The sequence below is a fragment of the Coloeus monedula genome (assembly GCF_965178545.1).
Source record: "Coloeus monedula genome assembly, chromosome: 17".
Classification (NCBI taxonomy): domain Eukaryota; kingdom Metazoa; phylum Chordata; class Aves; order Passeriformes; family Corvidae; genus Coloeus; species Coloeus monedula.
Genome location: NC_138797.1, coordinates 2,448,360 through 2,462,648, shown reverse-complemented (window position 1 = coordinate 2,462,648; position 14,289 = coordinate 2,448,360). Strand labels below are relative to the sequence as shown.

Genomic DNA, 14,289 nt, shown 5'->3' with positions numbered 1-14,289 from the left:
TCCACAGCACTGTGTCTCCACCAGGATAAAGCAGGAACTCTCCTGAAACCCTGCAAATACTTCCCATAGCCAGGGTCTTCCCTGTAGGTATCCTCAGGGATGTTGACCTCAAGACTCACACTCCAGACCACGGCTTTTATTCTGAAAGTGTAGCTTGGGTTAGTTGTTTTTAATGGTGGCAGGGACAGAATAAGTCTTGCCTGAGAAGGGAATACAGAGGGGGATGCAAGGAGGTGAGGAGGAGCTGGGAAGGAATAGGGATAACGTGTCCGTGTTCCCTATTTGCCTTCCCAATGGCTGTGGGGAGGATGTGTGGAGAGAAGGGTGAATGAGGCAGGGAGGACGTGCTTTGAGTCATCCTGCGAATAAGCCATCAGTTATGCTGATCTCAAGACTCAGTATCTTGCAGGAAAGTGCATAATGGTTACAAGAAAAACCCTGCAGATTTACAAACAGAATAAAAGCCAAATTTACACATCCAGGAGAAGAAAAAAACCCAGTCATGGAATCACGGAAAGGAGGGCAAGGAGGGACTTAAGAGGTCAACCAGCCCATACTACTGCCTGAAGTCAGGATCATCTCTACTTAAGCCCTTCCTGATGGATGTGTTCCTAATCTGTTCCTAAACCCTCAGTGGTGGAGATTACACATCTCCCCAGGCAATGTCTTCCCGTGCTTAATTATCCTTACTGCTCCCAAGGCTTCCCAGTGCTTGCCCAACATTTCCCTTAGTACAACTTAAGCCTATTTTGCCTCTTTTCCTACATGCAGAGGATCACTCCGTGCCTCCTTTGCTGCATTGTGGTGGCTCCTCCTGATCTTCCCTCCCAGCTTTCCTCCTGGAGACCTTTCCTGCACTTCCCATCTCTCCTCTGCTGATGTTCTACCTCTTTTTTGAAGCAAAACACCCCGAACTCCACTTGGGATTGCAGCAGAGACCTTCCCACTTGGGGTCAGTGCGCCCCTTGATTTTTTGGGGGAGAGTTTGAGTTCTCCCCATCATTCCGCAGGCTTGGGAAGCAGCATTCCTGCTGGAGCAGGAGGGCTGGGATGCATAGGTTAGGGATAACAGCTCTGGCTGTCACTCAGTGCCGGCGCGACACGGAGCCGCTCGTGGGCGTCAGCGGGGTTTGCAATAATTGTCTTCTCTAATTAACTGGTTATCAAACAAGAACATTTCATTACGGCACAATTACTGGCTGCTTTGCTGAGACACAGAGGTGTCAGGATTACGATCCCAACATATGCTTCTTACAGCTCTGATTTTTTGTTTTCATAATCACTAACCATTTTTGCTTCCTCCCCACCCCCCTCCCCAACCCACCCACTCACTTAATGACTAATGAATCCTCCTGCTAATGAATAAGGAAAATAAATCAGTGGGCATGGCAGGTTAGGAAGAAAAACATGCAAAATATTTTGAGGATCCTTAAATCTGATAAATTACTTCAAAATTAAAATCCCTGGGAGAAAATGGGATTTAATTAGAAAGTAACGTGGTTTTGTCAATGTTTAAATTAAAATTTTAAAGGTTATAAATGCTGTGCTAGAGCTGCCAAATCACAGAGGATTTGTGAGGAGTTTTGTTCGGATCCCACGTCAGCGTGGTGATTCCCCAGGGACAGAGAGCTCGGTGTCCTTCACGGAGCCCTGTGTGGGTGCAGGAAGCTCCCATGTGCAGGGCAGGACTGCAAAATTCCCACCAGGAGACCCTTCGGGATGGTTCTTTACAATGAGGGTGATGGCACAGGGTACCCAGAGCAGCTGAGGCTGCCCCATCCCTGGAAGTGTCCAAGGCCAGGCTGGACAGGGCTTGGAGCAAGTGGGACAGTGGAAGGTGTCCCTGCCCCTGGAAGGGGTGGATCCAAATGGTCCCTTCAACCCAAACCATTCTGGGATTCGATGATTAAAACCCAGGTAATCCACCAGGAATCTTCCAGAGCTTCCAGTTCACCGGAGAAACATCAGTGAGCACAATCCCCGAGCTCACCCCATCACCCTTCTTGGCTGCCCTGCTCGTGGCCAGGCTTGAGCCAGGGCTGGCCCAAGGAGCACAGAGGCTCCTGCTTGGAGCAATCCCCTCTCCCTTCAGCAGGATGAGCCACCTGGCTGCCCCTTCCCAGTCCTGCTGCACCAGACCCCACCCAGCAGCACATCCCCGTACGAGGGAGATCCACGTGCTCTAAAAGAGACCAGGACAGATGAAGAGTGCCGTAAAAAAAGGGTTTAGCAGGAAAAGCAGGTGATGGGGATGAAGACAGGCACAGGTTTTATTGGTTATAAATTTATTTGCATTCAGGTTTAGGAAGTCTCATTTACCTGCCCTCTCACTGTCCAGAAATTGCAGGTTTTTCTCCAGGCAAGTCTTGCTAATAATTAAATTTGTCTCTGCATAGCTCTGAATATTTTGTTTTCCTGCCATCCTGGAAAAGAAAAATGGTAAAACCACTCTTGTATTTTGCCATTATAGAGGAAAAATAATTAAATATGTTCTCCATAGATCAGCATCCAGCTGTGGCCACTCTTAAACACTGGCCTGAGATACAGGAATTCTTATTTCATTGCTGGGAGGGCATCAGGTACCACACTGAAGAGCATCCACCAGCTCTGCTGCTGAACACAATAAATTCTGTGCTGCTGTGAGGGGCACAAACCTGCTCCAGTGGAAGGTGTCCAGTGCCCGTGGCAGGGGGATGGCACTGGATGAGCTTTAAGGTCCCTTCCAACCCAAACTGTCTTTGATTCTGTAATAAAAGATGTGGAGATTGTAGAGAAAGGTAATAGCTTTTATTAAGGGAACTGATACAGTTTGAAGAAATAGTTACTTTTCACAGGCAAGCTCTTCTTCAGGCTGACATTTTGAAAAGCAATTTTGTTCTGAATGGAGCAAATATAATATTTCCTGAATACCATAAAGCCAAAGACAAACTTAGGGAAATGCTTCATTTCAGAAAATTGCCGTCTGAGACCTCCAGTGTGTCGAGTCAAAACGTTTCATTACAGGACTCGCTGTGGTTTAGCAATGAAAATAAGGCTTTAAATCCATTTTTAATAGAATTTATCTGTACTGATTTTAAATTCACATTCGGTTCAGCTGCTGGAAGGTTGCTTTCCCTTCAGAGGTCAGTGTTGGGAGGGAGTCTGGGGTGCTGCCATGACCGTGGAAATTTTCAGGGGAAATGAGCTAAATCATAAAATTGTGGAATTGTTTTGGTTGGAAAAGACCTTTAGGATCATCCTGTCCAACTGTTCGCCCTGCACTGCCAAGGCCACCATGTCCCCAAGTGCCACACCCATAGGTCTTTTAAACGCCTCCAGGAATGGTGACTCCACCACTTCCCTGGGCAACCCATTCCAGGGTTGGGCAACCCTTTCCATGAAGAAACTTTTCCCAATATCCAACCTAAATCATCCTGATGAGAGGATGTGCCCACGAGCCTTCAGAGTTTCAATTGCTGGAAACTGTTGTCTGTTGTAGAGCAGAATTAAATACATGCAAATCTGTTCTAATTGAAATCAACTTTCAATGCATCTCTGAGGAAGGCTTTGAGTTTCCAGCAGAGAAGAAGGTTGGTGGGTAGTTTTCCTGGGAGTTTCTGCCTTTATCCTGAAATTTTTATTCTGTTTTAAATTAATCCTCTCGCTTACCCAGTTAATCTGTGTAACCCTTCAGGGATTCACTGCTGGGGACAGGCTGGGTCACACCTTTATTTTCTTGAAGGTCTTCACCTCCATGTGGAGGACCAGGATCCAGGCAGGAAGGGGGCCAGCACTGACATGGTCAAGAGGCATCTCTCATTATGGGGAAAGATGGAAGAATAAATCCTAATTCACTCTTCCAAATCTTGTATTTTTTTTTTCTTAGGGAATCAAACTTTCCTGCTTCCCTGCAAGCTCCAGCTCATCAAGTCTTTAGATGAGGTGAAAATCTCAGCTTTTATAAGATGAGAAAGCAGTTCCCAGGCTGGCCAGGCTGCAGAGTAGAGCTGGAGTTTTGAGCTCTAAAGAATGAATATTGGGAAAGCCAAAAAACCAAATGGATAGTTAAGGAATTCTGACTGTTTCACCTGTTTTTAAGCTAGTCATCATCACAGAATCATAGAATGGATTGTGTTGGAAGGGACTTTAAAGACAGTCCTGTGATTTGAGGATTTTGGCTTTTGTTTTGCTCTTCCAAGAGCCTGGATCACTCTTTACTCTGCTTCCTGTTGGGAAGGGATTTCGCTGTGTTCACCTTATAAAATCAGATGGTCTCTCTTATTAAATACCTGTCTAAACACATAGACTGCTCTGACCAGAGATGCCTCCAAAATTCCCAGCATGGTCCAATCCAGGGGCTTCATTTTCTTGGTTTGGGGTCAATTCCTCTGCAGCAGAATTTTTTCATGCACACGGCCCCAGCGAAGGGGGGTCCCACTGAACAGGTGGGGTGCAGCCAAACCTGGCAGCCCCCTGTTCCCTCTATTAATGATTGTCCATTCCTTGCTCCTTTCAGGCATACAAGAGGAAAACAGAAGCTGCCAAGAAGGAGTACCTGAAAGCCCTGGCTGCATACCGGGCCAGCCTCGTCTCCAAGGTACAGAGGGGTTACAACTCACAGGAGCCTCCAGGGAGGAGCAAATTTATCAGAAATGCTGTGTAATTGTGATATCAGAACTGATACTGGCATTAACACCTTCCCAAGGGGCTGAAAGAGGGGCTCTGCAGCACGGGCAGGGCAGGAGCTGGGCTGTTGTCTGCCTTTAGCGCCCTGCAGTGAGACCCCACTTTGGATGGGTTCAGCAGCAGGGGAGGTTTCATCAGTGCCCCTGTGTGGGGTGAAGGGGTCTCTGCTGCCTGTCCCCACTGTTCCTTGCCTGCTTTCAGGGTGTGAGTGCAGCAAAGGGGTCAGGAGGACAAGGTGACCTCAGGGACTGGTGCAGGGGAAGGTGACACCCAGTACTGGGCTCACTGGTAGCAGCATCCTGCTGTACCCTGCTCCATGCACTCAGGCTGTCCCACCTGCTCAGGAGCCCAGGTGTTGCTTCTCCTGTGCATGCTCAGCCTAGGGCAGATTTTTAGGGAGTTTTAAGGAGTTTTTAGGGAGTTTCATGGAGTAAGACCCATAACTGTGGGTTGATGAGATGTGAGCACATGGGTGCTTAACACACCACAGCCAGGCCAAACCCAGAGAACCCATTCCAGTGCCTAACAGTGACATTTCAGGGCATTTCAGGCTCATACAGGGACTCCCAGTGCTTCAAGACCACACTGGGGAGCAGTGATGGGCCCAGTCTCTGGACATGGGTGCCCATCCCAAGGGACCTCACATCTTGCCTTCCTCCACACCTCCAGAGAGGGGACACAGGCATTTTCTGCCTGTGAATTTGGGGTGGCTCCCATGGAGCTCAAAATCTTCCTGGCTCAGGGGTAGTGCTGCCTGTGGGTAGTGAGTGGTCTCCCCTCAAATCTTCTCCTTGGTACTACACCACATCCTCAGAGCTTAATCATCACATTCAGCTCCCTTGGGATTTAAGGTGATCTCCCAAATCACCCATCATCTGCAGGATCTGTGTGGTGGTGGTGAGCTGGAAAGGCTCAGAGCCCCTGTGCAGACCAGTAGCTCCCTCATTGTTCCTCAACAGAACAGCAGCAAGGACAGAAAAAAGGGGTGGGAAGGATTTGTTGGGGATTTAAAACTCTTGTCAGTCCCTCTGGAAGCCTCTGAGGGTCTTGCCTTGAACGTGCCTTGCAGCAGTGTGGGGCAGGAGTCGTGGAAGGCATGGAAGTCATGGAGGCATGTGTTCTGTGGCTTCGTTTTCTTCCCAGTTTCTCCAGCTACTCTTCTGCAAAACTCTGTTTTGACCAAAGCAGCACAGTGTGGTCCTGACTGCTGGGTGAGAAAGGATCAGTAGTATCACTGCAAAGCCCATCACAGGACAAAACCCTCGGTGTCCAACCCAGAAAACTTGCCCTTGTCCTTCTCTTCTTCCTGCCGAAATGAGGCCACCACTGTCCCGTGCATTATAGATCCACACAGGGTGGGGAAAGCAGAGGGTTTGTAGACCCATTTCCCCGTTGGAAGCAGCAGGGATTTGTCACCCACCCAAAGCAGTGAGCTGCTGGTGGGCAGTTTGCCTCTGCACTGGTACATTCCCCTGGTGCTCCAGGCTCTGCCAAAGGCACGGTTGAGCTCCTGGGCTTTAGTTTTCCAGATATGGATGCTGAACCCAGCCCGTGGCCACCCCACTGGGCGTTCATGCGCTGGCAGGTGGCAGAGGAGCAGGATCCACGGGGAGCTCATCTGGACAGATGGGTATCTCAGGATGCATATCCATGTTTCCTCTTTCCCTTCCTCACCACCCTCCATTCTGTTTCCCCACAGAGCTCCGCCGACCAGGGGGAGACGAAAAGCACCCAGAGCAACCCCCCTTCCAAGATGATCCCCCCCAAGCAACCCATGTACCCCATGCCTCCGCAGGCTTCCTCGCCCTACCCCGGCCTGGGCTCCTTCCTGTCCCCGTCAGACCTGCAGAGCTACCGTGGCCACCCCCACGCCGGGCTGTCCCGGACCCTGCCCTCCAAGCCCCTGCTGCCCAGCATCAGTGCCTCCCCCCCGCCCTCCTTCCAGATCAGCCCCCCGCTCCACCAGCAGCTGTCCTTGCACCACCCGCAGAGCTCGCTCCTCAGCCAGCCCCTCAGCATGCAGCAGGTCCCCCAGCAGCCCCTCCTGTCCCCCCCCATGGCACTACAGGTACAGCCCCCCATGAACGCCTCGCCTCCCGGCCAGCAGGTGAGTGCTCGGGGCTCTCGTGGGTTTGGGGTTGTTGGGTGTTGGCGTTGTCCCCAAGGGAGTCTTCCCAGAGATGGGAATGGAGCTGGGGAAGGGGCTGGAGCCCCAGGAGCTGGGAAAGGGAGCAAAGGAGGCTCAGGGGGGACCTTGTGGCTCTGCACAAGTCCCTGACAGGAGGGGGTAGAGGGGGGGGTTGGGCTCTGCTCCCTCTTCTTGTGCTGTCCCCTCCCAGGGACAGCACAAGAAGAAATGGCCTCAAATTGTGCCAGAGAATGTTTAGACTGAAAGTTAAGGAAAATTTCTTGCTTGGAAGGGTGATCAGGCAGTGGAACAGCTGCCCAGAGAAGTGGTGGAGTCACCATTCCTGGAAGCATTCAGAAAATGTGTGGATGTGGCCCATGGGGACATGGGTTAGTGGTGGGCTTGGCAGTGCTGGGTTAGTGGCTGCACTCGATGATCTTGGAGGTCTCCTCCAACCTAAATGATCCTATGACTTCTCCAGCACAGGGATTGGGCTTTAGCTCTGCACAATGAAAAGTGGTTTCTGTAATTTGGTGATAGCATTATAGGGGATCCTCACGATCACTCATTGGGGTAGGAGCTCTTGCTGAGGGCAGCATTTTGCGAAACTTCATTCCACATAATTTGTAAATAAAATATAAAATATAAAAATTAAAAAAAAACCCAACCCACATTGCCCTAATTTGGATATTTTGGAAAAAAAGGCATGTTCTTTGTCAGGTAAATACCACGAATCTGGTTTCTATACATTGCCTAATGGATATAAATGTAATTAAACCCACCCCAAAAAATGGGGAAAACTGATCAGCTTTCTGCTAAAGCAGCCCCTCAGTGTCCTTGCTGAAGAGCCAGTGGTGGCAGCTCAGGGGAACAGTGTTGTTCATGTGTCTGTCCCTTGTTCCTGAGCACTGGGATGGGTAACCCAGCACGGCACAGCAGCTGAGCTGCACTGCAAGTGGGACACTGGCTTTGGTGGCCAGGCTGCAAAAAAACCTAAAGGCTTTTGTGGCTGTGTGCCCTCCACAGCCATTGCCAGCCCTGAGGAGGGAGGTCCTGACAAAAAGAGCAGGGAAGAGGGATGTAAAATGTGCATTGACACCGTGGTCTGGGCTTGGACCCCCCCTCTGTCCCTGGGGCTCCTCCTGTGCTCTGCCCTGACAGCTTTTGGGGACAATGCCTGTAAATGTGATTATGAGCTATTATTACATCTGCAGTTCTCTGCTCTGTATGCTCCTGTAACCCTCCTTTTCCTCTGCACCCCGCAGGACTTCTCCCATATTTCGTCTGAGTTTCAGAACAGTGTTGGACCCCGTTCGCCTGGTGCATCAAACCCTCCAGGAAGCACTGAGTGGGACAGCGACTACCCCAGCAGGGAGTGTGGGGTCAACCACTGCAGGCCAGTAGACAAAATAGCTCACTGCTAGTGCACATCTGGGCTGGGACAGTGAACAACAGCTCAGTGTCTGCCCTAAAATGTGCAGCCAGTTGTGGTGAGGGAAGTTCAAGGCTCCCTCATTTCTGTAGGCTCACTGAAGTGATGCTATGGAAGCAGGTAGCTTAAAAATCATGGATAAATTCTTTACTGGACATGAGAAGATTTATTTTTTTATCTTTTTTTTATTTATTTCCTTTCCATGGAAGAGTTAGACACATTTCCTTCTGGAGCAGTCCCCCCAGCAGAGTCCCTGGAGGTTTGAAAGCAGCCATGTCCATAAGGCCAGGCCTCAATGTGGCCTTCCAGTACTTAAAGAGTCTTATAAAAAAGTTGGAGAACAGCTAATTTCAAAGGCAGATGGTGATAGGACAAGGGGGAATGCCTTCAAACCGAAAGAGAAGAAATTTAGATTATATGTGAGGAAGAAATTGTTCCCTGTGAGGGTGGGGAGGCCCTGGCACAGGGTGCCCAGAGAAGCTGTGGCTGCCCCTGGATCCCTGGCAGTGTCCAAGGCCAGGTTGGACAGGGCTTGGAGCAGCCTGGGACAGTGGAAGGTGTCCCTGCCCATGGCAGGGGTGGATTGAGATGGTTTTTAAGGTCCCTTCCAACCCAAACCATTCTGTAATAAGTAATGTCCTTCTGCTCCTAAAGCAATTGCCCTTCTCACTGAGGCCACAGCCTCCCATAATTGTCTCCACCAGCAGGTCCCTTATCATTCCTGGGCATTCACCCTGACAGTGCAACAAATCCTCAGTCCTCCCCAGAGCCACAGGATGCTCCATGCCCCTGCACCATGCAGGAAAACCCCACAGACCTCTGCAGAGATCTTCCCCTTATGCCCTACAAGCTCTGGCATGAATGTGCCAGCAGGACAGTCCCTTCAATGCTGCTCCAATTCCCCAAAAAATGAGAACATCAGGTCTTAAAGCTGGGAAACAGGGAGGGTGTGGAAACCACTTCCAACCTCTGCCTAACCCACTGCTCTTGGCTCAGCCCTAATAGCTTGGAGACTCTGTTGTGCTCCATGGAACATTCCCAGGGTTCCCTGTGGGAGCAGGCTGGGGAGGAGGCTGGATACCATCAGTGTTGATTTCCTTCAAGTGCTGGAACATGGTGCTTTCAGCAGAGATAGCAACCAGCTCCCAGGCTTTTCAGAGCACGGCTCCTGTCTGTGCCAGCAGAACACTTACAACTGCTGGGCTGGGCACAGGCTGTACAGGCATTTATTTCTTCCAGGGAAATAAATAACTGGCTGATCCATTAGAATATCCCTGCTGTCTGCCTGCCTGGGGACATGGAGAGGTCTGACCTTTGCATGCTCCTTCCTGAAGTCTCTGCAGACAGCCTGAAAGAAGGAACATGCTCAGGACCTGGTTGTAAAAGTCACTTCACACGGTGTGGGCAAAATGCTAAAGGTGCTTGGAGGGTGGTGGCACATGGATCCCAATTCCCAGAGGTGCTGGGCAGATCCCAGGGATGAACTCCCCTGGAAATAAGCATCACTTCTTAAGGGATCAGCCGGGAAAACATTTGATTCCCTCTGCAAATCCCACTGCCTGGGTCCCATGCAGAAAGCCCAGGGCACTCCAGAAGCAGGTGGAACGTTCCCATAGCAGTGAGGATTGAGTTCTGTGTTGCTAAAACAAGCTCTGTGGCATCTGGCTGGAGTGCCACACTGTAAGCAGAGGGCCCATGCAATTCATGATCAAAGCTCATGCATTTCATGCCTTTGTCACAGCAGAAATATCAAATTTCATGGGTTTATCGCAGCTTCCTGGGGAAAAAAAAAGTCGCTCTAAAACCAGACATTATGCAGAGACTTCCAGATAATTGTTAGAGTAGATTATAGCAAGGAACTCAGATGGATAGAGATCAGTCCTGCAGAGAGTGCTTAGTGCACTGAAAAATATCATAGTTTCTGCTCAGGAAGGAGCCCATCTCCTGTGACTAAAGACACAGGAGCTGCTGGCAGCCAGTGCCCAAAGCTGGATTATTCTCATTTATTGCAAAGCCTGGTGTGCCAGCAGTACCATCAGCTCCTGCTTCTGCTGCCCTGGGATTTGCAGCCTCGGTTTCCCCTCTGCATCACCTGGAGCATTCCCAGACATCTGCAGGGCTGCAGTTCCCTGGGTCTCAAGGTTGCTCACAAGCCAAGAAAAGAGATGATTTGGATCTCCTCATCCAGGGCGAGGAATGATGGGACAGGGGGGAATGGCTTCCCACTGCCAGAGGGCAGGGTTAGATGGGAGATTGGAAAGGAATTCCTCCCCATGAGGGTGGGCAGGCCCTGGCACAGGGTGCCCAGAGCAGCTGTGGCTGCCCCTGGATCCCTGGCAGTGTCCAAGGCCAGGTTGGACGGGGCTTGGAGCAGCCTGGGACAGTGGAAGGTGCCCATGGGAACGAGATGAGCTTTAAGGTCCCTTCCCACCCAACCCACTCTGTGATTCCATGATCTTCCTGACTCTGCTGCTTTCTCCAATGCACTTTGTACTAATTTCCAAGTGATGTTCAAAGTTGTCCTTGGGCTCCTCCACAGCACCTTGCCATGAGCTGGGTGGGTCCAGCCATCAGCAGAGCTTGAGCACAGCAGTGATGAAGGAATGCCTCACTGGGTTTGATTCGTCAGTGCTGGCCTAGGTCAGTTTGGGAAGTCTCTGGATCATGTAATGGCCCATTTCAACCTCAGAAGTGCATTCAGCTTAACTGCAATTAAAGCAGCACTGTGAGGAGCAAAATCTGGCTGGAAAGAGAAGAGATTATTCCTTGATGAGATGTGACTCAGCTGTAGAGTCCCAGATTTCTGGAAGAGAGGATTGTCCCAACCTCCCCAGCACACTGAAGGCCCTGTTGGGTTATGATTTTTATTTCATGTCTAACCTTGATATTTCTTTAGCTTCCAACATCTGTTGGCACTGGGTTAGCTGGGGTAAAACCTCCCAAGCCTCGTTTTCTTTTGTGTTTGTCATCCAGATAACTTCTGAAAACCTGACAAGGTTGTCTTTCTCTCTGTCCTTTATCTAATAAGGGAACTGCTGTAGGGATTTTTGTTTCCCAGCCTATCCTTGCTAGTTAAACTGCCATCAAAAGACACTTTTTCCCTCATTCCCTGCAAATTCTGGGATCCTGTGAGCAGACACTCCTTAATTCATAACTCAGCCATCCTGGAGAGAGTTTTAAATGTTTCTTTAGCTCCTGCTCTCCCTATTCTTGATGACTTTTTGCTTACTGACTTCCATCCAATTTTCCTGGCTCTTTCTGGGCTGAAGCCCAAGCTGTCCTAGATTGTGAGCAAAGAAATGGGGAGCATTTCTCAGCTCCTGCTTGGTGTTTGACTATCACTTCCCACAAGCGACTGCAGCACACAATTTCAATGCTTTTTTTGCCACCACATCACAAACTCCTTTCCCAGTCCCCTGTCTCCCTCACCTGACAGCCTGATCCTGGCACTTGCTCTTTCCCAGGCACTGGATTCCTCTGTTTCACAGTGATTTTCTCCAAGGGAACTCCCTCACCTCTACCAGAGGTGCAGCTTGGTTTACAATCACGTGCAAGTCTTCCTTAATCCTTAATTAAATCTTAACTCCTCAAAGCACCTCCCTTGTTTTTTCTGCCTTGTTTTGTGATTACAACTCTTTCCACACCTTCTTCTGGGGTCGTGTCCTTTCCATCCTAAAACATTCTATGATTTACCTTTGTCCCCTCACATTTAGGTATTTTTGGGAAGACACTGAACTGGATTCATCTTTCCACATCCTCTCATTTGCAAGGCACGGATTAGGTTCTTTTTGGCTGCCATCCTTTAGCAACTTTTCTCCCCTCTTCTCACTCTCCTTTAGGCTAAAAGATGGGACACTGTCCATTACACTTTGTCCAGGCACAAAAAACCATGTACAGCCACTAGATCCAGACATTTACAACCTCCCTAATTCTTTCCAACAATGAAGTGATCCTCTCCGAAGGGGAGGGAATTTTCCAAATCAGGAGCTAAATGAGCAAACACTATAAAAAGGCAAAGATAACCCATCACAACTGCACTTAGTTTGGATTCAATTATTTATGGTAATACTTCGTAATGAACTGGGAAATGTTCTGCAGCGTGTTGTGTAAAATTAATGAAGTTTTAGGACTGGAATACCTCGCTGCCACTCAGTGGCATTAAATCTTCTCTGAGTGCAGGAGCAAAGACTCTGCATTTTAAATGCAGATTATAGAATGTGGAGATTAGCAAAGGGCAGGGTCTTGACTCTATCAGAAGCCAGCTCCATCAACAACAGCCCTGCCTTGCTGTCTGCCCCTTCCCCGTTATTCCACTCACAAACACACCCACACCAGAACCCCCCAAGCCTTTTAATGTTCTCCACCACACTTTAAGGCCAAGGTCTTTATGGAGCCAGTGACGCTCCCATCATGTCTGTGCAGGTGATAAACCCCACTGAACCCTGGGTTTCAGAGCAAAACCTCCACAGATCATCAGCCAGGGGAGAGGGATTTCAGCCACTTCCCTCCCTACTGTGTCCTGAAAAAAAGAGCATCTGGGCTCCCTCTTTGGGCTCTCCTTGTGTTGTGTCCGAACGAGCACACATTATCCAAAAGCAGCTCTCTAAACCTCCATGGCTCAGCCTCAGGTGTGCTGAAGCAGGGGAGGGTGGCCCCGGGGCTGATGCCAGGCAGAGCATTCCAGCATTCTCCAGGTGGGATCTGCAGGGACACCCAGAGCTGACCCTGCCCTGTAACCTCAGCAAGAGCAGCAATTAAGCCAAGAAGAAACTGATTCTGTATCTCTTACAGTAAATGAAATTGAGGAAGAAATAAAATTGCACCCAACTCTTACTCTTAGGGGGACCTTCTCACTCTCTACAACAACATGCCTGAACTTTAGGGTTAGAGTTAGGGTTACCCCCTAGGACTAGGGTTAGGTCAGGGCTACCCCTTGAAAGAGGGTGTAGCCAGGTGGGGGTTGGTCTTTTCTTCCAGGTAACAAGGGGCAGGACAAGAGGAAACAGCCTCATGTTGCACCAGGGGAGGTTTAGATTGGGTATTTGGAAAAAAATTCTTCAGGGAAAGAGTGTTCAAGCATTGGAAGAGCTGCCCAGGGCCGTGGCAAGGCCACCATCCCTGGGGGGCTTTAAAAGCCACGTGGATGTGACACCTGGGGACGTGGTTTGGCAGTGCTGGGAGAACAGTTGGACTTGATCTTGGAGGGCTTTTCCAACCTAAATGATCCTGCTGTGCCTCTGCCTGGTCCCCCTGTGTGCAGCCCCCCCTTGATGCCTTTTTCAACCTAGAAATGAAACCACACACGCTTTTGAAATAATACTTGTGTGGGAGGTGGTATAAAGGTGGATTTTTATTGGAGGCCTCCAGGGGCAGTTATGGTGCACACAGTTTTTGTAGGTTTGGTAAATTAGCATAATTGACACAAGAGCACCAATTAGGAGCACAAGTGATGATGCAATTCCCCCTCGAGTTAAGGCCCTTCTAAATCATCCCCCCACCCCTGGCATGGGGCTGTACTTTGGTGATGAAAATGTGTCTGAAGAGCTGTTTCTCTGCCTCGGTAGCCAGGGAGGACTAAGATAGGAAATGGAATACATTTTGTCTTTCTGCCTAGGGGAAAGGGCATGGAAAACTCCTGGCAAAACCAGCCACTAATACAACAGGCTACAAACACACATGTACAGAGAAGCTAGAAAAGAAAAAAACAGGGAAAAACCAAACCAGCATCACCCCAAAAGCCACGGCGTGGGCACAGACCCTGTGCCAGCTCCTCCCCAGCCCCTTCCCCGCCCGTCTCACGCCCGTCTCTCTCTGCTTTCTCTTACAGCATGCTGCCAAGGGACAAGGCACTCTACCTCACCTAAGGCTCAGCATCCCTTTGGGAGGAGGCTCAGATGAAGGACACTTGAGAGGGTCTATCCTACAGCCCGTGTGGGGAGGCACGAGCAGGTCGGACGGGCGGGACAGCTGCCACCGCACCTCGGCGCTGGCTTCGTTTCCAGGCTCTAAGAGCAGTTTTCTTCTTTCTTTTTTCCTCTTATTTTTGAACTCTAAATAAAAATTT

At 49.7% G+C, this 14,289-nt stretch overlaps 1 protein-coding gene across 1 annotated transcript in view; it reads left to right on the top strand.

Annotated features, from left to right (window-relative positions):
• TOX2 (TOX high mobility group box family member 2) overlaps positions 1-14,089 on the top strand; it is a gene marked incomplete at both ends in the record, with an annotated part of 147,907 nt that extends 133,818 nt beyond the window's left edge. The window contains 4 exons of the mRNA XM_082292578.1: positions 4,496-4,576; positions 6,365-6,772; positions 8,059-8,189; positions 14,053-14,089. Coding sequence (XP_082148704.1) covers positions 4,496-4,576; positions 6,365-6,772; positions 8,059-8,189; positions 14,053-14,089 — 657 coding nt within the window. The remainder of the gene's footprint in view (positions 1-4,495; positions 4,577-6,364; positions 6,773-8,058; positions 8,190-14,052) is intronic.
• Positions 14,090-14,289: the final 200 nt, after the last annotated feature.